This window comes from Rhamphochromis longiceps, linkage group LG11, assembly GCF_057381845.1.
Source record: "Rhamphochromis longiceps isolate RC_006_pf linkage group LG11, R_longiceps_female_GT1.1, whole genome shotgun sequence".
Lineage (NCBI taxonomy): Eukaryota > Metazoa > Chordata > Actinopteri > Cichliformes > Cichlidae > Rhamphochromis > Rhamphochromis longiceps.
In genome coordinates, this window is record NC_140567.1 from 39372278 (window position 1) to 39397402 (window position 25125).

Consider the following 25125-nt stretch of genomic DNA (forward strand, 5'->3'; position numbering starts at 1 on the left):
GGAGGGAGGGGAAATGATTAAAGGCACTTTTTATTTTCAGACGTGTTGTTGTTTTTAAATGATTCAGATTCATTCTTGGACTCGTTTACAGCAGCTTTGTGTCGGCCTGAGAGGTTCCTGTTTTGGGGTCCTGATCTCTGTTTTTAGGTTCTGGTTCCTCTTTTGGGTTCTGGTTCTTTTTACTCTTATAGCCTGTCAAGTCTTTCCCTCCTCTGTAAGGTGGCCCCGCCCAATCTGTCCTCACCTGCTGTGATAGTGCTCACCTGTGCTCTGTCGTTCGTGTGTTTAAATCGTATTAAATTAATCCAATTTGATTAATTTTTATTGCTTAAAATGATCAGACTGTGTGACGTCGGCAGTGTCAAAGCTGCTGCGATGGTTCACATCATGTGATGTGATTCACGGCGTCCTGCAGTCAACGGTTCGACCCTCCAACCTGCCGGGGATCGAACAGTACAGGGAAGCGGGGCAGCTGTGACAGATGTGGAGCTACCAGCTGAAACTATCCTCCATTATTCCGATCGGCGTTGCATTTTCATTAAAGCGAATTCCTTTTGGTTCGGTTAAGCCAGACTTTGTCCTCCTGGTTTCGTTTGGTCTGCATGAGTTACTTTCATGAAGACGTTTGAATGTTTCTGTCACTTTTGTAATTCATTTTTGATGCTGGGGGTAAAAGTCAGACAGCGACAGTAATAAACGACCCGAGACAAACTTTTATCCTTATTAAATATAATAAATGTGAGATAAACGCAGTTTCTCTCTCATGAGGTGACATCTTTGTCTCCTTTGAGGCAGTAATCCATCATTTCATTACCAGCAGGACGAACATTAACAGCAGTATATTTGTTTTTGTTGATTTAGTCTTTGAGGTGTTCAGCACTTGTAGTTTTTATAAATAAGGAGTCTTGCTTTGTTCTTTTTATTTCATTTCTTCGATTGAAATGTTTTTCTCCTTTTTATTGCAGTTTTAGTTGATCGTTGTCTTAATCCTTTTTTTCCTGCCTGTAGTACTGCAGTGTGAACACAGGGGGCGGCAACGCGACGTCACCCGGGTTCGCTTCCCTTTAAGGACGCAACGGGTTTTACGTCATCGGAGAGAGATCCAATCGGTGGTCGCCTGCGCATGAGTCCCCGCCCCGTAGAGAAACCGCCATTACAAAATCAAAAACAGAGCTGACAGGTGATCGGCGGCTCGCGCGCAGTTTCGGGAGCAGGTGAGTGTTTCTCAGCTGTTGATCCACTGTTTCTCCGCGGGATTCCGGAGGCTCGTGTGCGGCTGCTCCGGGCCGGTTTATCGGCGGGTTATGGCTCGGTGACTGTTGAGTGACTAACGGCGGCGTTAGCACGCGGTGCTAGCTGCAGCCGTCCGCCGATAAACGGTAACGGCAGGTTCACGTTTTCCATTCACTTGCGGACCGTCTGCGCACAGGTGACCGCCAGGTCAGCGGGCTCGGCGGCGAGGAGGGAGGAAGCTGCCGGGTAGCGCTCAGCCTGTTAGCTAACTGCGCGCCAAGAATCCGCAAAGAGCGAAGAAACAAACAAAAGCCCGCAAAAAACCCCCAGAGTCAAACCTGAGTGTTCCACACGAGCGCCTGCGCACACACCTGCCCGCGTTTCATTCAGTGAACATTCACAGTAAAGTTAAACTGGGCTCCAGGCATTGATGGCTAGCACCCGCGCTGCCAGACTCGGTTCAGAATTCAGCAGATTTTACAAAGAGACGCACCTGCCAGGTAAAACAGGAGTGACAGATTGCAAGTGCCAACGTGATGGAGTCAGCGGACCTTTCGGCTCATGTCTCCACTCACTGTGTGTTAGTTTCTTCTCTCTGGGTTTGATTTTGATGCAGATGCTCTGACTGCTCAAAGAAAACTTGGGCATGTCTTCAGTTACACACATGGCAGCACACACCTCTCACAGCCTCATGTGTGTGATGGCAGTGTACTGCTTCTGATTAGTCCGGGAGGAAGAATCCTGACCACATGCCCGCTGGTGTGTGTTTGTTTCTTGCCCCTAGGATTCGTGGAGTGTCGGCAACAGGTCAGACATGAGTGACGCAGCGGAGGAGGCAATGGACAGCTCCGCGGTGTCTGAGGAGGAGGTGGAGGACCAGCAGGAACTGTCACAGGAGGACCAGACGAGTCCCAATAAAAGAGGCTCCAAAATCTCAGGTAACGGGGATCAGACGGCGTGAGGGGGTCGGGCCTGTGGGCTGGCTCAGACCAGTGATTTATGTTTGAGTTTGTTTTGGTCGCAGTTGTGGGAGAAATCATCGAAGGGAAACGGGCAAAGAAGACTGTGAAGAGGCTCGACTTCCAGGTGCCGAAACAAAGAGAGAAGCTCAAGATCGGAGACGGTGAGCGACGACGGGCCGTGGCCTCCACTGGTCTCAGCGTGACGTGTACGTGTCTGAACACTGCTGCTGTTCGTCTCTGTCGTTTTCAGGCAGCGGCGATAAATTGGGAGACATTCCTCGCACCAGCTACCAAATCACCAAGATGAAGCCGGCTGACCTGAAACCTCTGCACGCCATCCTGTTCGACAGACCTGGGAAGGTGGGAACGTTTAAACACACAAAACAGAAATCGGTTTTAAAAGCCAGATTACTCAGAGTAAATCCCGCTGAGGGGGTTCTACTTCCTGCCACCTGCTGCTGTATCTGAGAGGACCTCTGCCCACGAGTTGGCAGCAAACACGTTCGCGCTGTGTTTCAGTCAGTGTGGTCCAAACTGAAACTGCCGACTGTGAGAGAAACTTTTTAGTTCTGAAACAAATAAAGATGTCTGAGCGGGAATGTCCGTGTGGGTCAGATCCTCTAAACGCAGGACAAAGGAGACGTGAACAAAACCGTAACGACGATCTCTGCATCGGTGAAACGTCCGGTCTGCTGCCGAGCAGCGTGCGCGCCCTGAGGGGACGTGGCCCCACGGCGCTCTGACCTGTGTGCTGACCGTGTCAGGTGATCGGGCTGACTCTGAGCGCTGTTCCTTCTTTTTCAGATGGCGTTGATAAAGAAGAACCTGCGGCTGTTCAACGGCTTCGCCTTTGATGCCGACAGCGAGCAGTTTGCCAAAAAACGGGAAAAGCTTCTCAAGTAAGTGTGCGCTCAGTATTTCCATGACGGTAACCTACAGACAGAAGGTCAGGGTCACGCAGCGCTCGGTGCGTTTACGGGAGGTGGGGATTCGTGTGCTTGGGCGGGACGCCCCACGGATAATGCCGTTTAAACGACCTGCTGACCTTCATTCAAACAAAGGGTTGCTGGTTCGATTCCAGCTGGAGACGTGATTTATGAGTTTAAAACTACCAAATCAAACACGGAGTCTCAGACACGTGACCTGTGACTTATCACCTGATCCGTGTGTCCACAAAGCTCCATCCATCCTCTGGGGGGGCGGAGCCTATCCCCAGTAACCATTGGGTGAGAGGCAGAGTACACCTGGACAGGTCGCCAGTCTGACAGGGCGTTTTTATTACCACGTCATATCAAACATGAATATGTGATGTATTACTGCAGTACTACCACTGTACCCCCCAGTGATGACTACAGAGGAGTCCACAGAGCAGACTCCTGCTCTGCGTCACACCATCCTCAGCAAACACCCACTCGGACGTCTTCAGCTGCGTGTCTGAGCGCGCTCAGAGCCGGGGAGCCGTCGCATGGAGCGGTGACCTCTGAGCGTCGGACTTTAACGCGGCGGGCAGCGAGATCGATTAAAAACCTTTTGCCGTGTTCGTGAAACCTTCATCTGTCCACGATGAAGCTCGTTCTCTGGCTAACCGCTGACTCTCTCCGTGCAGGAACTCAAACTTCACAAACAGCAAGCTGAAGGTGGTCTGCAGCGTGCTGGATCTGGAGAAGAAAGGAACCCACTCGGACCTGGTGGACCGAATCCTGACCTTCCTCACTGCACCGAAGAACAGTGGCAAGGTGAGCTGAGCTACCTGTGGCGCCGAGACTCTCCTGGACCTGAGCTTTTCAGTTTTTATTAAACGTGTCCTCTGACCTTCGGCAGCGGCTGCTAGTGAAGAAGAAGAGGAAATCGAAGAAGAAGCTGTCGGGCGACGACCCGATGGTGAAGAAGAAGAACAAAACCAAAACCGCCAGCTCGTCGTCCAGCCCCAAGAAGTCCAAAACAGGAAGCAAGTCCAAAGCCATCGTCATGGACTCGAGCAGCGACGAAGACGACGATGAGGAAGACGAGAAGGCGGGAGCTTCGGCGGAGGCGGAAGGATCAGACGCTGAGGAAAAACCGTCAGAGAAAGAGGAGGAGGAGCAGTCTGACAAGTCTGAGGAGTCTGCGGAGGAGGTGGTGGTGAGCACAGAGTGAAGCAGGTGGAGCAGAAGATGATCAGCTGACAGGAAATGGTCTGACCTGTGTGTGTGTGTGTGTGTGTGTGTGTGTGTGTGTTCCAGTCCAAGTCCAGCAGAGGGAGTAAGCGAGCACGGACACCAGCGAAGAAGACGGGTCTTCCCAAAAAGCGATCAAAGAAGGAAGTTTCAGATGAGTCGGAGTCGGACAGCGATGCAGATGAGAAGGTAAACACGCGAGCAGAGCGATATGGCCAAAAATATGTATCATGATATAAATTTGAAAATTTGCGATAACGATATAACTGACGATGTAATTGATGCGAGACAAAATACAACTCCACAACTTTACTAGTGCAAAACCCCATCCATTTATTTTCACTTAAACAAGCAGCTGTTTTATGTACATTAAAGCTATATAAACATTTAACAGTGCAAATGCAAATTCTTTGCTGAAAGTTTAACCAAAAGGCATTTCCAGTAGAAATGGGCTGACATATCCTGAGCATAACCATGTATAATATCCACTGAAGTTAAAAAGAGGAGCTTTGCAACATTAAACTGCAGTGAGCCAAATAAAAAAGTCAAATATGTATTTTTCGGACCATAAGGTGCACGGGATTATAAGACACATCAAGGGAAACAAAGCAGTCAGATAAATCAAACTTTATTCAACTCATTCTTTTTTTTTTAAAGTGTGCGTGTTAGTCCCCATAGGGAAATAGTTCCTCTGCATTTAACCCATTCACCCAGTGAAGCAGTGGGCAGCCACCAGTGCAGCGCCCGGGGAGCAGTGTGTAGGGATGGTACCTTGCTCAGGGGTACCTCAGGGTAGCCATTCAGTGGAGTCGAACCCCCGACCTTCCGATCATGGGGCCACCACTCTACCTACTGAGCTATCCCTGCCCCTTCTTTTTTTTTTTCTTCTTGCTTCCTCCACTTCTGGAGGATCGTGGCTCAAGAGTTGGGAGTTTGTCTTGTAATCAGAAGGTGGCCGGTTTGAGCCCCGGCTCGGACAGTCTCGGTCGTTGTGTCCTTGGGCAATTTTAATCTCGTTGGTTGGATCTTAGACTTCTTAACTGATAGATCACAGTGTGTGAGAATAAACGGCTGTTTTTCCAAACAGCTGAACTCTTCCACTGGCTCACCACAAGGTTGCTGTCTCTCTCCTCTTTTGTATATTTTGTACACTAATGACTGTCGCAGTACACAGGCCAACAGGCATTTCATCAAATATGCAGATGACACAGTCATTGTAAGCCTCCTTCATGGTGAAGAGGATTCCCATGGGCCTGTTGTGGAGGAGTTTGTTTCATGGTGTGATCAGTCCTTCTTAATGATTAACACCTTGAAAACCAAGGACATGGTTGTAGATTTCAGGAAGTCATCCCCTCATCCTGCGCTTACAGTGGTAAATGGTGCAGCCATTGAAATGGTGGATAGTTACAAGTACTTGGGGGTTGTTCTTGATAAGACTCTGTCCTTTGAGGCACATCTTGCTGCTACAGTGAAAAAGGCCCAACAAAGACTTTTTAAGGAGGTTGAGAGGTTTTAATGTTTCATCTGAAATGATGACTCTCTTTTATAAAAGTTTTATTGAATCTGTTTTAACTTTCTGTATCATTGCTTGGTACGGTAATATGTCCCTGAATAATAAGACCAGACTTAACAATCTGGTTAAAGTGGCGGGCAAGATTTCAGGGAGGTCTCAGGTCCAGCTTGTGGACTTTTATAACAGGCAGGTGCTGAGGAAGGCAACTTCTGTCCTGTTGTGCTCAGATCATCCTCTCTTTAACGATTTTCAACTGCTTCCATCAGGTCGTCGTTATAAAATGACTGCAGTGAAGACAAAGCGACACAAATTGTCGTTTGTACCTAGTGCTATTATCTTAATTAACAACACTAAATTGTAAGTGTTGTTGCCATTGCACATTGCACTTTTTTCGATGGAATATCTAGGTTGTTTTATCAGGCTTAAATTATATTATAGAATTTTTTTAATGAGTGTACGTGATGTGTTGGTTGTATGTTTGTTTGTTTTGACATACTGCGAATCAATTTCCCATCAGGGACAATAAAGTTACCATTGACCATTGACTGTCTGTGAAGGTTCTCAGTCCTCGTAGTCTAAGGAGCTTGCAAAGAAAAGCGTCTGGACTTCTTTAAGTTGCTTGAAGACGTTTCACCTCTCATCCGAGAAGCTTCTTCAGTTCTAAGGTCAAATGGTGGAGAGTCCCAGATATAAACCTAGTGGGAGTTTCCCCCCACAGAGGGACAAAAGGACCCCTGATGATCCTCTAATCGCCTGGGCCAAGGTGTGTAACTGGGTGTGGGTCCCAATCAGCCAGAGTTTCGGGTGTGTTCATTGTGAAACCTGGCCCCACCTTATCATGTGATGTCCTGAGGTCAGATGGCCCAGGATGTGAGTGGGCGTTAAGGCGTCTGGGAAGGATCTCAAAACTGGATTATAGATGGCAGAGAGTTGGTGTCGTAAACCACCGCCTCTGTTCAAAGATGGTCGCTCACAGTGGACATAGATGGCTTCTTTCACTCCTCTTTCAAACCATCTGTCCTCTCTGTCCAAAATGTGAACATTGGCATCCTCGAAAGAGTGACCTTTGACCTTTAGATGCAGATGGACTGCTGAGTCTTGTCCTGTGGAGGTGGCTCTTCTATGTTGTGCCATGCGCTTGTGAAGTGGCTGTTTGGTCTCTCCAATGTAGAGGTCTGGGCATTCCTCGCTGCACTGTACAGCAAACACCACATTGTTAAGTTTGTGTTTTGGCGTTTTGTCTTTCGGGTGAACCAGTTTGTGTCTGAGCGTGTTGCTGGGTCTGAAATACACCGGGATGTCATGCTTGGAGAAAACTCTCCTGAGTTTCTCTGATACACCGGCTACATAGGGGATGACAATGTTGTTGCGTCTGTCCTTCTTATCCTCCCTCGCTGGTGTCTGGTTTTCTTTTCTGTGCCTCTTTGCTGACTTTAAGAACGCCCATTTAGGATAGCCGCACGTTTTGAGTGCTTCCTTTACATGTGTGTGTTCCTTCTTTTTCCCTTCAGGCTTAGAGGGAACATGTTCTGCCCGGTGGTGTAGGGTCCTGATTACTCCAAGTTTGTGTTCCAGAGGGTGATGGGAGTCAAAGAGGAGGTACTGGTCCGTGTGTGTGGGCTTCCGGTAAACTTCGATGTTGAGGTTGCCGTTCTCTTCAATGTGCACGGCGCAGTCCAGGAAAGGCAGACAGTTGTCCTTTGTGTCTTCCCTGGTGAACTTGATGTTTTTATCCACAGCGTTAATGTGCGCAGTGAAGGAATCCACTTCTTGTGTCTTGATTTTGACCCAGGTGTCGTCCACATATCTGTACCAGTGGCTGGGTACTCTTCCTTTGAAAGAGCCAAGAGCCTTCCTTTCCACTTCCTCCATGTAAAGGTTGGCTACAATAGGTGACACGGGGGAGCCCATGGCACAGCCATGTTTTTGTCTGTAGAAGCTTTCGTTGTATTTGAAGTATGTAGTGGTGAGGCAGAGGTCTAACAGTGTGCAGATCTGATCGGGTGTGAAGTTGGTCCTGTCCTCCAAGGAGCTGTCTTCTTGTAGTCGTTTTCTGACAGTCTCCACGGCCTCCGTAGTGGGTATGCAGGTGAAGAGAGAGACTACATCAAAGGACACCATGGTTTCATCTGGATCCAGGGTAAGTTTCTGGACCTTGTCGGTGAAGTCGGTGGAGTTCTTGATGTGGTGTGGGGTGTTCCCCACGAGAGGCGCAAGGATGGTAGCAAGGTGTTTAGCAATGTTATAAGTGGCTGAGTTTATGCTACTGACTATGGGTCTGAGTGGGACAGCTTCCTTGTGGATCTTAGGAAGTCCATAGATGCAGGGTATGGCATCCCCTGGGTAAAGCTGTGATATGTAAGACGGTCAATAATTTTGTCCTTTTCAAAGTCTTGAAGGCAAGCTATAACTTTCTTTTTTTAGCTGCTTGTGGGGTCTCGCTTTAAGGCTTCGTAGGTATTGTTGTCACTGAGGAGAGTAGTGATCTTTGTATGGTAATCTGTAGTGTTTAGGACCACGGTGCATCTTCCCTTATCAGCTGGTAAAACAGTGATGTTGTGGTCTTTGCTCAGGGAAGCGACGGCCTTCTTTTCTTGTATTGTGAGGTTGGATGGAGGGACTTTGGCACTGGAGAGCGTGGCTGAGACTTTCATCCTGATTTGCTCTGCTTCTGTCTGTGATAATTTATTGTAACATTAAAGTGTGAAGTATTTATTAATATGTAAATGTGAAAATGTATTTATGTATTTATTTATTCTTATTGATATATTGTATACTGTGGTGGAAGGTTGGGATTTAAGAATTTACCTGAGAGTGGAATAATGGTTTAGTCTGTGACAGCTGAACATATTTAAGGCTGCCAGTTGTCATTAGAGGATGGATTTTTGTGCTGTGAAGAAGCTCGACAAATTAATTGTGGTAAGGAGCGCCATATAGCAAATAAATACTTTGTTCCACTACACTTGCCTTGGTCTGTCTCACTGTGTTTCCAGCCGCTAGGGGCTGCCCTGTTACAAGCATTTTGGGCAAATGTTCAAACTCGCATCAGCCTGTGGGACAGGTGTCTGCTCCGGTGTGAGCAGCTGAACGTTGCAGGTTTGTCACAGACCAGTTCTGTTGCAGGGTGTCAAATGTTTCCTCCAGGTCCATCACAGCATCTTGGTTACGACAGAGGTATCCAAGTCCATGATCACTGTGAGAATTTTCCCATCTCCACTGACATCACGGCATCAGCCAAGCTTCACCTGTTTATAATGACAGGTGCTGCTCAGTTTAAGTCCTCGAGTAAATATATGGCATTTGGGGAATGAATAATCAAATAAAGGCATGTTAGAAAATGAATCTGTGCAGTGTCTTGATGCATGCTCAATCATCCAGGTAAGGAAATCCCAAAAGGTTGATTCTGTTCATCTGGACGTTTTCAGTGGGAGAAATGTTTTGTCACTCATCCAGGTGACTTCTTCAGTCTCAGCTGACTGCAGGTTTCCCCAACCATATAAACAGGACATTTGCACAATGACTGAAACCAGCACCACTGAATGAACAATGGCGTGGGAGCTCAGTTCCTTGATCATTAATATGCGAATTGTTATGACCATTGAACAAAGCCAATTGATGAAGGCCTAAGGAGCTTGGAAAGAAAAGCGTCTGGACTTCTTTACGTTGCTTGAAGACGTTTCACCTCTCATCCGAGAAGCTTCTTCAGTTCTAAGGTCAAATGGTGGAGAGTCCCAGATATAAACCTAGTGGGAGTTTCCCCCCACAGAGGGACAAAAGGACCCCCTGATGATCCTCTAATCGTCTGAGCCAAGGTGTGAAACTGGGTGTGGGTCCCAATCAGCCAGAGTTTCGGGTGTGTTCATTGTGAAACCTGGCCCCACCTTATCATGTGAATTCCTGAGGTCAGATGGCCCAGGATGTGAGTGGGCGTTAAGGCGTCTGGGGAGGATCTCAAAACTGGATTATAGATGGCAGAGAGTTGGTGTCGTAAACCCCGCCTCTGTTCAAAGATGGTCGCTCACAGTGGACATAGATGCTTCTTTCATCTATGTCCACGCAACTAGGGATGGGTATCGAAAACCGGTTCTTGTTGAGAACCGGTTCCCACTGTTTCAGTTCCTTGGAATCGTTTGCCATTTTTGCAAACGATTCTCTTATCAATTCCAGTCGCCCCGAATGATGTCACCACGTTGCGGAGCATCATTTACCTGGCAGGAAACACGGCGGCTCAAACGCTCAAAAGTTTGGTTACACTTTACGAGAACGGATGACAACAGGGCAACTTGCAATACTTGCAAAGTAGAGATTTCATTTACGGGAGGAAACACTACGAATATGCAAAAAACACGTGATGACCTTAAATGAATGTCGTGTTTTTAATTCCGCTCCGGACTCGTGAATCTCAACCCAGCAGCAGCGGTAACGTTTGCACGTCCTCTCCCGTTAATGCGGCAGGTAAATAATCAACTAACATATTATGTTAGCGCGATCTGCCTTATTACAAACCTGCCATTACTGTGCATTTAGTGACCATGATGAGACAGACAGAGTCTGGCTCAGATGCTGGCAGTTCTCGCTGCAGTCTGCCGGTAGCGTCTCCTTTCAGGCAGGATAGACGAACGTCACCGAGCAGTGACGTGACTGCCCTCCAAGGTGCTCAGGAACTTTTACTCGTGCACCATAGAGAGCATCCTGGTGGGAAACATCTTAACCTGGTTCGGGAACAGCACCATGCAGGACAGACGAGCTCTACAGAGGGTTGTGCGGTCAGCTGAGCGCACCATCCGCTCCGAGCTCCCTGACCTGCACTCAATCTACAGCAGGCGGTGCTGGACCAAGGCCAGGAAGATGGTGAAGGACCTCAGCCATCCCAACAACAGACTGTTCTCTCTGCTGAGGTCAGGAAAGCGATTCCGCTCCCTGAAGACCAACACAGAGAGACTGAGGAGGAGCTTCTTCCCGCAGGCGATACGGTCTCTCAATCACACCACCACACAGTACTGACCCACACATATGGTTCTTACACACACACTGGACTTTCTGGACATTGTTTTTGCACAACACTGGTCACTATATTCTTCATTTCCGGTTAATACTTGTACAGCTGCTGTTATTGTGTATATATTTATTTATATTTAGATTCCTTCATACATTCTTATATAGTTCTATATTGTGTATTGTGTATTTTGTTGTACAGTTATTTTATTTTCAACTTTAATTTATATATTTATCTTTATCTTATTCTTCCCAGTTAAATTTACCCTTCATTCTAATTTGTGTTGTACAGTTATTTCATTTTTAACCTTAATTTATATTTTATTCCTTCCTAGTTAAATTTACCCTTTTTAATTTTTCATATTTATTTCCTATCTTATTCATAGCCTTTTCCTTTTTTGTTCTCTTTAGGTCACGAGCAGTTGTCCAAGCATTTCACTACATATCGTACTGTGTATGACTGTGTACGTGACAAATAAAATTTGAATTTGAATTTGAATTTGACTCAGTTTGTGGTCAAAGGCTTGCACCCGTTTGCCACAGCAGATGATTTTCAGTAAGTGAATGTGTTTAATTGTAGGCAGGGACATTACTGGATATTCTTGTGTAATTGCTGCAGAATAATTTATGTTACACTTTGTTATTGCTACAGAAGAATATTTATTTTATTATTTTACATTTACAGTTTTTTTCCTGGGGACCCTGTGACACCCCATTGAAGAGCCGCAGGCTGGATCTCTTAAGATCTCACTGCTGGGTTTGTAAGGCCATGTTACTCCTAAATTTCTACCTTGTTCAAAGAGAAGATATAAAACAAAGTTCTGAGCTAATCGACCTTAGTGTTCTCCTTTTTTAAAAAGAATCGATAAAGAATCGAAAATGGAATCGAATCGTGAAAATCTTATCAATACCCATCCCTAGATGCAACAACATTGTCATCCCCTATGTAGCCGGTGTATCAGAGAAACTCAGAGTTTTCTCCAAGCATGACATCCCGGTGTATTTCAGACCCAGCAACACACTCAGACACAAACTGGTTCACCCGAAAGACAAAACTCCAAAACACAAACTTAACAATGTGGTGTATGCTGTACAGTGCAGCGAGGAATGCTCAGACCTCTACATCAGAGAGACCAAACAGCCACTTCACAAGCGCATGGCACAACACAGAAGAGCCACCTCCACAGGACAAGACTCAGCAGTCCATCTGCATCTAAAGGTCAAAGGTCACTCTTTCGAGGATGCCAATGTTCACATTTTGGACAGAGAGGACAGATGGTTTGAAAGAGGAGTGAAAGAAGCATCTATGTCCACTGTGAGCGACCATCTTTGAACAGAGGCGGGGCTTACGACACCAACTCTCTGCCATCTATAATCCAGTTTTGAGATCCTCCCCAGACGCCTTAACACCCACTCACATCCTGGGCCATCTGACCTCAGGAATTCACATGATAAGGTGGGGCCAGGTTTCACAATGAACACACCCGAAACTCTGGCTGATTGGGACCCACACCCAGTTTCACACCTTGGGTCATGTGATTAGAGGATCATCAGGGGGTCCTTTTGTCCCTCTGTGGGGGGAAACTCCCACTAGGTTTATATCTGGGACTCTCCACCATTTGACCTTAGAACTGAAGAAGCTTCTCGGATGAGAGGTGAAACGTCTTCAAGCAACGTAAAGAAGTCCAGACGCTTTTCTTTGCAAGCTCCTTTGACTTGGGCAAGACTCTTCACCCGTTGCCTACTGGTGGTGGTCAGAAGGGCCGATGGCGCGATATGGCAGCCTCACTTCTGTCAGTCTGCCCCGGGTTCTGGCTACAACTGTAGCTGCCTCCACCCGTGTGTGACTGTGTGTTGGGATGACTGGGTGTGTAAAGCGCTTTGGGGTCTCTAGGCGGGACTAGTGAAAGCACTATACAAATACAGGCCATTTACCATTTCTGTAACATTGATTTATTAATGTTGAATTCTCTCGCAGCTGCTCTGTTCCCACGTTGTTGCAGTATATTAATGACTAACCTCGTATTGTGGATGGATTATCTCAGTTGTTCTCCTGATGAGTTTGGTCCGTTTACAGCATCCTGCTATGCGATTGCATTTGTCTCTAACCATCAGGAACCCTCACGTTAACTTTTATCGAGTGGGAAAAAGTTAGCGTTCATCCTCCAGCTTCAGTGTTTATGTTATGCTAACATAGCTGTGTCGCTAGCATTCGTATATCATTATATACCAGCTAGCCCAACTTCAGTAACCCTACAAACGTCACTGCTGTTTAGCTTTCTGTCTTCATTTATGTTGGAAGTGACAGCAGAGCTGTACGTTTTAATTTTTTCAGAAATCTCTGTCAGAACATGCTATATCATGTTTAGGTAACTAGCAAAACTAGCGAGCTAACTTCCTGCTAACTTCTAACTCAGTTAAATGTAATGAATCCTGTTTTCATGGATGCCTGGATGTTAAACTTCATAGTTCCACCTGGTAAAGCAGCAACACTGATCATTTTATTAAAGGTGAAAGAATTTAGACCGTTTTTAACTCTCAGTGATGTTTGTTTGACTTCGGGACCTTAAAGGACTGAGTTTAGGACCCATATTACTCCCAGATTTACGAGCACCTTAGTCCAACACTGTAATGCAAGTTTGATTCACAATTTATTGTCAATCAAATTCATTCATTGACGCAGCTGAAGCTTCCTCACGTTACAAACACGTCTTCATCCAGATGCAGGCTGATGTTCCCGGAAACCACCGCCTGGACCACATCCTCCTCCAGCAGCTCTCTGTGACCATCCTCTCGCTCTGCAGAGTCGATGATGGCGGCTGTAACAGCCATAATAGTGCGGTGTCTCCTTAAGACAGCCTAATTTGATGTTTAGTGATGTCACGGGTGCCCTCTGTAGAGTGTGGGAGAAGCGTGCTCGCACACCTCATGTGTTTACCTCATTAACTCAACGTAACGTTACAGGTTGTATGAACTCTGCTCGCTTCATGTATGATGAGACAGCAGCCGTTCAGTCGGGCTTGTAAGGTTGGCGTTTATTAAAGGACAAACACTGTGGAATTCCCACTGCCACTATGGTCGCAAGCTTTTGACTGTCCTGCTGAGTGTGTCGGCTGCCTCTAACCACTGAATACAGCCCACGTTACATGATGATTTCTTTTCCAGCCCAGGAAGAAGAAAGCCGCTGCAGCCAAACCTGCGGCCAAGACGAAGAAGGCGGACAGCAGCAGCCACCGCAGGAACAACACAGGTGAGCTCGTCTCATCGATCAGTGTGACCTGTGATCAGAGGTCTGCGGCGTCACGCTCATGTTGATCCCAGGTGTGGGTCCGACCCAGGTAGCTCAAAGTTTAACGCCCAGTTTGCAGGTAAAAACCATAAATTTATGTTTCACAGCGAAGTGCTCACTGAGACTTTAGGTGACAACCGTTAACCTTGTTACCAAAATAAGAGCCCTCAGAAACGAGGCAGCTGAAGGTGTGACGAAGACTTCCTGTTCTGATGTTTACCCAGGCTCGTCCAAAACATCCTGATTGGTCAGAATATGAGTCAGTTTAGTTCCTAATGAATTGGCCACTGCGTGTTTCGGAGCGACCTCCACAGTGAGGACGATGATGTCAGAGACCTGGCTGTAAATCTCCTGTTCTTCTTCTTCGTGTGTTTTTCTGCGGCTCGTTGTCGTGCAGCGGAGGACAGCTCGGACGACGACGAGCCGCTGATCAAGATGGTGAAGAAGGGGCCGAGCGACGAGCAGCTGAAGGAGACGGTGCAGAGTCTGCTGAAGGAGGCCAACCTGGAGGAGATGACCATGAAGCAGATCTGCCAGAGGGTCAGTCTCCCTGCTTCTTGTGTTACCATGGTTACAGATGCTGAGCAGTGTGGACAGGTGGGGGCGTCACCCTCAGGCTGCAGCAGCTGTCCAAACATGTGGCTCGAGGGCCCAGAAAAGGCCTGCCCACACACACACACACAGTGTCGGTACTCTAACTCTGACATAATGCTCACCCTCACCCAACTGTAACTTGGGTGAGACTTTGTCTCAGACTTGTGGGGACGGACACGTTGGTCCCCACAAGTAAACCAGCTGACTGAGGGGGTCAGGGGGGTGCGTGTGCGTGCGTGCGTGCGTGCGTGCGTGCATGTGTGTGCGTGTCACAGCTCAGTTTGTCTGACGGTGAGGCGTGACACTCTGTTCCAGGTGTTTGACACGTACCCCGAGCACGACCTGAGCACCAAGAAGGACTTCATCAAACAGACCGTCAAATCTGTGAGTACACACACACACACACACACACACACGCTGTTCTTCCTGATGGTGTGGGGACATTAGTGCAGTGCTTTGCTGTCCACAGTAAAGGGCAGCAGCAGGTCAGAGGCGTGTCTGCCACAGGCTTCATCTCTGAGCAGTCGCTGCATGCTGTGGGTCACATGTTTGTCATTCCTCAAAACAAGTACTCTATTACACAGAATACTCGTTACCTACTCTGTAATTGTCGTCCAACAATATAAACTGAGCTACAGTCGCACACACTGACACGGAGCCCATGACGACACGCACACAAAGAGACTTCAGAGCGGTCGTCACGGTGATTGTGAAACATGAGCAGGTGCAGGCGGGGCTGCAGCCTGACTGCTCACCTGTGTGTTACCTGCTGAAGCTCCAGCCCCGCTCATCAGCCAACAGGAGATCAGCTGATTTATTCCCAGGTTACCGTCCTCCTCGATGTCAGGTTAATATTTACAGGTGAATAGAAACGTGTCAGGTTTGCTTTCTGTTGAGGTGAAATGCTTCTCACATACAGGAAGTTGTAGATTAAAGCCATGCACCAAATCTTTCTTGATAAACCACAATTAACGAGTCTTTTACAAATGACTATAAATACTTGAACATCACAGACATTACGTACAGTATTTAATGACAGCAGGAAGTGTCTGTTGTGTGCTTTTATTGTGAAAGGTAAGGAGGAAAAGGTTTGCTGATGTCCAGTAGGGTCCTCTCAGAGCAGCTTCATCTTGCTGTTTCTTTAAAAACCAAAACAGGAAGCGAGTCGGTGCGTCACCATGTTTATCAAAACCACACATGTTAGAAACCATTTGATTGGCTGCTGCGTGTGGACGCGTTTCTCATTCTGCAGCCACCTGAGCCGCCACCAAAACCCCGCCCTCCTCGCTCGCTGTCACCGTTCGGTCTGCAAACAGGAAGTTCACAAACCGCCGTCATGTGTTGTTTTTCACTTTGTTTCTTTACGTTCATGTACAGAACTGTGCAAAAGTCTTGAGCCTCACAGGAAGAAACGCTGATGAAGGTCTGAGGAACAGGACCTCAGCATTACTGAAGCGGCGTAGCGTCACCCTGCACGTCCTCGCGCTGAGCTGAAGGATCAAACTCTGTATTTACACGTGTGAAATCATACAGCTCTTCTAACACACGTGGGCTCAAGACCTTTGCACAGTACTGCAGCCGTTTAACCATCAAAGCACAGACCCTGCCATTTGGTGACCCCGCCTCTGCCACGCGGCGGTGCATCATGGGAACGGCGAGGGTTTGGGGTGCTCTGGTCTCACAGGTGAACCCTGCAGGTGTTCCTCAGCTGTGTTTTCTCTCCTCACAGCTCATCACATGAAGACGGGAAGGGAACGACCTCGGCCAGCAGCTCCTCCCCCCACATCTGCTTTCTCTTTTATATACGTTTTTTTTATTCCTGCGTGGAGCTCTCACGTGAACTCATCACTGTTGTGTCGCCCGCTGTCGAGTCCAGAGCAGAAGCTGTTTGTCTGAGGAACAGGAAGTAAAGAGAGCGTGACTCCGGGAGAGCCGAGCTCTGGACTCTGTCGTAGTCGAAGCTTTTCTCGAGTTTTCTTCTGTTGTTTTGTTCTCGTTTGAATCTTCTGAGATGTGCTGAAAAACTTTGATTAAAATTCTACCTTTTTTCAACAAACTCGTCTCCGAGCGCTTTCTAACCCACCAACTCCTCACAGCCACCAAACAGGAAACGGCAGCCTCAAACTCAGGAACAGGAAGTCTCCACCTGATCATCAGCGCTGCGTGGCGTTAGTTTCAGGGACTTCCTTAAAGCCTGGACATGTTTCAGGGCCGAAGTAATTCCAGAGTCACTAAGAATGAGGAAACAGAGTGCAGACAGGAGCACCCGAGGAGACCAGTTCATTAACAAACAGAACTGATGCTCAACATTATAACAAGGCTGTGCAAAGTTACTTATGTTGGTAACATCAACAAAGACGAGCGGAGACATGACAGCGATTGTTGTAGAAATCTGAGGACATGGGATTGTTTCGGCAGCAGTAAGTAAGGGATCGTTCAAACCGTGCTTTTCTCTCCTGAAACTAACGGATAACAGGACACCTTTCAGCGTTTGACTCTGAAGCTTACTGTGCAGCGTGCCGACAGTCTGCCGATGTTGTATTGAGATGTTGATGACATGTGAGCAGCGACAACCCTAACCCAGCGATCTGGGCTTTGACCGAACTGCTGAGTGCATACTGTCAGAATCACTTGATGCTCTTCGCTGCCGTTCAGCTCTGCATCTCCAGGTGCAGGAAATGTTCCCGCCTCTCCTCAGGGTTGAAATTTACTGCTCGTGTGTCTGAGTCGGATGCTTACACGCACGCCATCTGCGGGTTGGGGGGGTCCCTGCAACTCAGGGGACACAGGTTTTAGACGTGTCCTTGACCCAACACAGCTGATTTAAATGGCTAAACAACCTCCTTGATGTGTCGTGAAGTTCTCCAGAGACCTGGTAATGGACTAATCATGTGATTCAGGTGTGCTGACCCAGGGTGAGATCTAGAACCTGCAGGATACTGGCCCTTGGAGTTCCCCACCCTGAGTGTTCAATACAAAAATTGTATCCAGAGCTGTGAATATGATCCACTGATCCTCTAACACAGTCTTCATCTGCAGAAGTCTGTGGTTTGCATCCTGCTGTGGTCTAAATACTCACAGATTACATCACCCATCGTGTGATTGTAAAAATCTGGAGCATCAAACATTATTACGGCATCGTTTGGTTTGAATGTTTTAAGTTATTCACGCATGTTAATGGTGGAGCGAGCTCTTTCATTTTCTCTCAGGTCCTTTCTGGGTCTCATCCCGAGGAGATCGTTCCCACACTCACAGCTGTGATTATTTTATTAGCTTTTACTAGACTGAAACACAAACAGCTCCTGCTGCTCACCGGCATTCATCAACGAATCACAGATCACACCGCAGGTAAAGGGACAACCTGAGTGCAGCTGTGGTAGGACGAGAGGAGTCGGGTGACAGGTGATGCTGTGGCTGCGTCCCAATCCAGCGACCGCACGCTTCGTAGTGCGCATTTGTAGACCGATTACGTCACAGCGACGTCTTTCGCTACTCAGGTTATAAGTCACTCAAATAACTTAAAAATGTAATTGTTTGTTTTATTCTGCGTTTTATTTGTTCCGGAGTGAATCGGTTTGGATGAGATTAAAGTTATTAGATTAAATTAAACTTTATTAATCCATCGTTGGGTTCCTCCGGGATTTTCACACAGCTGAATAAACGTCAAAGTGTGAGACAGTCGAGAGTCCTGTTATATTTTAGATAGGAAAGAGCAGACGGCCGAATTTATTAAACTCCACCGAGACAGCGGTGACGCTAATCTGAAGGCGAGAACGTCACATTTCACAGCCTCGCACTTCCGGCCTTCTCGGTCTTCGAAGGACCCGGCACACAGACCGCGAAGGCCGGGTCCTTCGAAGGATGCAGCCCGACGCTTTGGGACACTTCTCCAATTCTAAGAGGCCGACAAATGCGTCCTTCATTTCCCCAAATTTGAAGTGTGGTCCGGTGTACACTTCGTGGTCCCATATATCCCACATTTCATAGCGCGGCGGTGGGTGTGGATATTTTGTTCGAAAAAAAGAAAAAACAGCGGATGCCTGAAGCGGAGCAGCTGAAGAGTAAACTTTAAGTAAGTACTGAATATGATGTCACTTATTTATGTGCAAATGTTTAATAATGAAGAACATTAAAACATGACTGTTGGCCACATGTCGGCACAGTTGTGACGTTAGTGACGTTTGTACTAACTTGGTTTTAAAGCCTTTAAATATGCGCCGTTCAATAGCTGAGCTTAATCTGACAGAGAATGTGATGATTTTGTGGATAATTAAAGTCGGTCATATATCCACAAACACAACAATGTGCAATGCTTTTTGTGCAATGCTTTTTGTGCAATACTTTTGTAAATAGTCAACGGTGCAATAGACTCAATACTTGAAATGTGCAATTCACTTGTATTTTTATTTTTATTCCTATTTATTCTATTTATCCCCTTCGTATATTTTATTTATATTGTCTCTGTATTTATATATATGTGTGTGTGTATAACTCTGTAACTTCTGTCGGTGCTGTGCTTTTTTTGGAAATCGAATTTCCCAGAGGAACCCACCCGAGGGATTAATAAAGTTCTATCTAATCTAATCTAACAAGCTGAAAGTCAGTGATGCTGCTCGGTTTGCAGTCCTGAACATCACGGCACAAGCAGGATTCACTGCACTGTTAATGTTAGCTGTGTTACATTGCTGTCTCAGATACTCAACTAATCAAAGTGATGTCATAAAAAATTTAAAAAACATTTTTCTCCATTTCTGTCACACAAAGCTGTATGAAACGTCTCTCGTGGTTAGTATCATGGTTGCTAGGCAACCTCAGCAGCACGACGGAGGCCAGACCGTCCCGTTTCACCAGCCTCTCACTTCTCCTACTTCGTAGTAGAGATGGACTGATCCGATATTACGTATCGGTCCGATACTGACCTAATCTACTGGATCGGATATCGGAGAAAAATAAAAAATGTAATCCGATCCATTAAATATCACGAAAGCACCTCACAAAACTTGCAACACGCCGTAACTCGCCTCAGAACGTTAGCACGTCGGAGCAGTATGCATCACGTGATAGAGCGGCTGTGGTATGCGGGACCTGTCGGTGGTCTGGATAGCATGTGGAGTCCATCTCTGAATGTAAAGCATTCCTGCGTTAAGCTTAACAAGCGATATATGGAGCGACTGCCTCTCCGGCTGCTACTTCAATCATGAAACTGCTTAACGATCAGCTGATCGGCTTTTCTGTCGTGAGTCCGTGTCTCTAGTTTGTTTTTGGCCCACTTTGCACCAGAAAGAGGAAACCAGCGGCTGAACAACAGCAGCACGTTTAAGCTTGATCAGCTGTTGTTAGAATGTATTTAATATTACTTTCTACTCGAGGATCTTTTTCTACGTAGCTGACACTGGTAACTGTGCAGGGGCGGATCTAGCAAAGTTTAGCCAGGGGGGCCGATAGGGCATGAACAGGGAAAAGGGGCACAAAGACATACTTTTCTTTCTTATTCTCATTTAAAATGTCGAGCTTTTAATAAATAATTATCTGACACCCAAAGTTTTAATCTGATGTAAAATGAATAGAAGTCCATTACTGTATATAGTGACTGTTAAGTCTAATATATATACCCTAGTAAGCTATAGTACTTTTTCCTTTGGGAAGGTACCATCTGTGCAGTCTGCAATTTTGTTGAAGAAAGATGTTGAATCTATTTAATATTTCTTGAAAAATAATTGATTTCTGTGCATTTTTTTCACACTGCATCAAATTAAGGTTGATTACGTCGATTAAGCATCATGAGGTGGAGCGTGAGGGGTGGTTCCCTATTTTTTATTTATTTATTTTTGTTGTTGCTGGGAGTTGGAACCCTATTAGTTAGGTTGCTTAATATTTACACTAAGTACTCTTTAAAATACCAGAATAGGGAGGATGGTGTAGGTTTAAGTTTATTAGATTGATCAGTTTTGCTGAACTATGAAATTTTTTTTTTTTTTGCATACAGGTATAACAGAATAGCTTTAGTGTAGTTGTTGTTTTAAACTTGAGTATGAACTTATACAAAATGCAGCAAGATATTAAAAAACAGTTTTATTGATTAAAAACACTATATCGGATTCATATCGGTATCGGCAGATATCCAAATTTATGATATCGGTATCGGACATAAAAAAGTGGTATCGTGCCATCTCTACTTCGTAGTACACACAGTTCGCAGACTACATACGGCGGGTACTAGGAAGTACGAGAAGGGTGTGGTCTGGATTGGGACACAGCCTGTATGTGTGAGAGGAATTTGCATCATAGCTCAGTGGCGCCACCTGGTGACAACATGACAGTGTTCAGAATGAAGCCTGGATGGGAGTATCGGGGTCACACATGTTGTGACAAACGCAAATCACTCCATCTGTTTATGAAACGCCATCAGCAGCAGCCAATCAGTGAGGGACAGACTTGATGAAGCGTGTGCTTTGCACAGGGGCAGGAGAAGCAGAAACATCTGCAACATCTGTTCACTCATCATCATCATCAGTCCTGTTAGTACGCGGGCAGCTGCTGGCATTTATGTTTATGTGCAAGGCTAACATCTCATATTTACTGCACACAGCGTTACCGTAGAGACGCTTTGGAAGTACATGTTAGGCAGCCTTCGTCTCTGAGAGGACGTCAAATTCTAACGTGTTAATAAGGAAAAACTGAGATTGTTCTTGTTCGGTCGATTGTTAAAAAAGACAAAGAACAAAAGCTGAAGGATAACATAAAATAATGTACAATGTTTCTCACAGCTGAACACAAAGCAAAAAATGGGGATGTTTCCTCCTATTTAGTGTCTTTTTGAATATTTTGTTGAGAATGAACGCGACCGTGGTTCAGGGGGTTGGGAAACTCATCTTGTAACCGGGAGGTTGCCGGTTCGATCCCAGCTCCGTCTGTCTTGGTTGTTATGTCCTACCGCCTACTGGTGTTGGCCAGAGGGGTCGATGGCGCGATGTGGCAGCCAGCCTTCTGTCAGTCTACCCCGGGGCAGCTTACCTCCATCAGTGTGTGAGAGTGAATGAATAGTGGGATTGTAAAGCGCTATATAAATGCAATCTATCATTAATGAAAGATGAAGTCCTGACTGCTTTATGATTCGGAGACCGTTTGATGGCGTCGGGCTTTTCTGTTCAGAACCATCGGTGAATACGAAATTTAAAATTGAAATTAATTAAAGATACAGAAGCGTTTATGCCGTAGTCCTGAAGACATCTTTCCACAATAACTGAGAATCACGTTTGTGTGTGAGGTCGTTGTACCAGCGTCGCACCTGTGCAGAAGTTTAAAGCACTTCGTTCACCTTGCTAGGTAGCAGAAGGACGCTGTGCAGAAGCCCCGCCTCCTCCCACTTCGTGCCAGAGATGAGGTGATCCCAACAGAAGACTGCATGTGGCAGGAAAACTCTGTTTCTAAGCTCGGATGTCTGAGTGACCGCTGTTCTCTGGGTCTCATTAAAGAACCTTTAAGATCATCGAGTTCCATTTGCAGCCAGTTTAGGAACATTCAAGCAAAGACGACAAGATTTAAAATTATTTTGATCTCTTCATCCAAATTTTCTTTAAAAAAATACCAGATTCAAGTTTTTAAAGTTCCTTTTTTAGCTTTGCTCCAGTACTTTTAATCATCTTTGAGATTTCTATTTGAACTTTTTCATATTATAACAAACTTTGAAACTAGCAGTGAGCTGATTCGCCGAACGATTTCTTCCAGTTTTGGCTTCCTCTTTCTAAATCTTATGTGGCGAGATTGAATACTGAGAACATTGCAGCAGCTTCCTGCGCCTTACTGGAGCGGCAAGCAGAGCGACCACAGCCACCCTTATGGTTCATCCATCACGTCCGTGCTTGTCCCTTCAGGCTGAAGCGATGTGGTCTCCCTCAGGGATGCTTCAGTGATCTGAGGGACAACGCCATTGAGGGACTTGGAAATGTGAACTTGAGATTGTCAGGTACCAAAGAATGCTGCTGAGAGTGAAGAACATCAAAAATAGACGAGCTCAATGTTTCCACGCTGTCGTTCTGCAGCATCACAGAGAAAGGCTGTGTTTTTTTTGTCCTCCGGACTGAAGTCCAACCCTGGACCTGAGCTCCGATCGTCTGGAGTGAAGCTTCGGTGAACCTCAGCTGTCGTCTGCTCACCACAGTGCAGAACATTGGCTTAAATCAGGCCCGAGGACGATGAACAAGAGTGTCTTTACATCACTTTCCCTGAAGGTTTGTCAGGTTACCATCTTTAAACGTGTTTTTAAGATGTAACGTAAGACTGGTCGGTCTCAGTGGGTCTGACTCACTGATCAGTAATACCTAAAAAGGTTTAATGTACACAGTTTAAACATATTTACAATGAGAAAATTCTGCTCAAACAGATAAATGTGATGCATGGTGTCCCACCAGGACACTGTACAAACAGACATGTGTTCAAACGCTGACATTTCTACCCACTGTTAAAGTGCAGGAAGCCTGAGTGGGAGCAGAAGCCGAGATTTTTTCCACAAACTCGAGTTTTCCCTCCGTGTGTCAGGAGACCGCACGCTCACGTCTTCAACCCGGCTGCAACGGCCACGCCAAAACCGCCATGGCGGCAGTGGCGTGTCCAGCGGGGTGGCCTGGGGGGGGCACAGGCCACCCCCCCAACCAGACTGGCCACCCCAAAGGCAAAACAATAAAATTCAATCAAATATTCGATTATGTTTTCACGGTGAAGTTCAGATATCCGAGTGTAAGTGAATGCAGCATCGGCTTCTGCGCTATATGCATCACGTTAGCAAAGGTAGGAGAGCCAAGCACGAAAGACGGCACTGCAGGAAACAATTTTTCGGTGAAAGAAAATGAGGACAGAATAAATGTCCCGGTAAGTAATATTAAGTTTGTTGAGTTTAGTAAACTTCGGTGAAATTAGAATCCCAAGGAAAAAATAACACTTAAAGAATTATTGCAGCCGTGGAATATTTCAGACAGTATGCTACTGAGGGCAGCTAACATAAGAGTTATGAGTTATAAGATGTAATCTAAGTCGTAACATTGCTGTATGGAGCTGCAGATTTGGTTGCAGGTTAACATAGCTGGACTGGCCATCGGGCATACCGGCATGTGCCCGGTGACTTATTTTTTATTTTTTTTGTAATGGCATGAACAATGAGAGGTGGTGGATTGGCCAGATGCAGGTCGATGTGTAAAAATAACTCCGTTGTTTGGTGGTGGCTATGACGGGGCTTCCACAGAGGCAACAGGTGGATGAGGGAAGGGGAGGCAGGAGGAGAGCCCCGAGGCAGCCGCCGAGTATCAGGTGAACTGAGCTTCAGGTAAGAAGTTATGACCTGCAGTCTATCTGGTCAAATATAAACCAAGTTTAGGTGGAGTTTATTTTCGTTGTGCTTTTTCGTACTGCGTTCTAGCCAGCTTGACGGAGTTTTTATACAGCTGGGTGGGTGCTATGATGTTACTGACAGTGAACTTTATTTTATTCATAAGGTTAGTTAGTAGAGTTGCCAACGGCTCTTTAAAAAAATGGAATGGTCCCTCATTCAGAGAAAATATTACACGTTTCGTATTGATCTGAGAAGGAACAGTTTGTCCCGGACTTTCGCTATAATGAAAAAAAGACACAAAGCGGGAGTTATTCTGTCGTTACGCTGCACAGCTGCCTCTTCTTCTCTCATTCTCTCCCCTGCCTCTCCTGTTGCTACTTCAATCATGAAACTGATCAATGATCAGGATCCTTTTTTATGTAGCTGACAGCTGGTAACTGTGCAGGGGTGGATCTAGGAAAGTTTTGCCAGGGGGCCATGTAGGGCATTAACAGGGAAAGGTAGGGCACAAAGAAATACTTTTCTTTCTTATTCTCAATTCAAATATTTAGCTTTTATTAAATAATTATCTGAATCTTACAACCAAAGTTTTTATCTGACGTAAAATGTATAGAAATCATTAGGGATGGGTATTGATAAGATTTTCACGATTCGATTCCATTTTCGATTCTGTTTATCGATTCTTTTTTAAAAAGAACACTAAGGTCGATTAGCTCAGAACTTTGTTTTATATCTTCTCTTTGAACAAGATAGAAATTTAGGAGTAACATGGCCTTACAAACCCAGCAGTGAGATCTTAAGAGATCCAGCCTGCGGCTCTTCAATGGGGTGTCACAGGGTCCCCAGGAAAAAACATTGTAAATGTAAAATAATAAAATAAATATTCTTCTGTAGCAATAACAAAGTATAACATAAATTATTCTGTAGCAATTACACAACAGTAATGTCCCTGCCTACAATTAAACACATTCACTTACTGAAAATCATCTGCTGTGGCAAACGGCTGCAAGCCTTTGACCACAAACTGAGTCACTGCTCGGTGACGTTCGTCTATCCTG

At 46.0% G+C, this 25125-nt stretch overlaps 1 protein-coding gene across 2 annotated transcripts; it reads left to right on the top strand.

Annotated features, from left to right (window-relative positions):
* Positions 1–1028: 1028 nt before the first annotated feature.
* dek (DEK proto-oncogene) lies at positions 1029–16798 on the top strand. Of its 2 annotated transcripts, none has more exons than XM_085424063.1 (12): positions 1029–1214; positions 2018–2171; positions 2258–2356; positions 2446–2555; positions 3000–3094; positions 3802–3931; positions 4017–4310; positions 4418–4540; positions 14025–14109; positions 14546–14688; positions 15058–15126; positions 16472–16798. In XM_085424063.1, the coding sequence occupies exons 2-12, from the start codon at positions 2048–2050 to the stop codon at positions 16481–16483; spliced, it is 1284 nt and encodes a 427-aa protein (XP_085280189.1). In that variant the 5' UTR covers positions 1029–1214; positions 2018–2047; the 3' UTR covers positions 16484–16798. The 2 variants fall into 2 exon arrangements, with proteins under 2 accessions (XP_085280189.1, XP_085280188.1); XM_085424062.1 differs by having other exon boundaries at positions 1034–1214; positions 4017–4316.
* Positions 16799–25125: the final 8327 nt, after the last annotated feature.

Bases quoted from the DNA above. Each gene is read 5' to 3' on its own strand.
- dek (XM_085424062.1), top strand. From the start codon at position 2,048: ATGAGTGACGCAGCGGAGGAGGCAATGGACAGCTCCGCGGTGTCTGAG. The intron at 2,172-2,257 runs GTAACGGGGATC...TTTTGGTCGCAG, and splicing joins AAGAGGCTCCAAAATCTCAG to TTGTGGGAGAAATCATCGAA. The intron at 3,932-4,016 runs GTGAGCTGAGCT...GACCTTCGGCAG, and splicing joins CACCGAAGAACAGTGGCAAG to CGGCTGCTAGTGAAGAAGAA.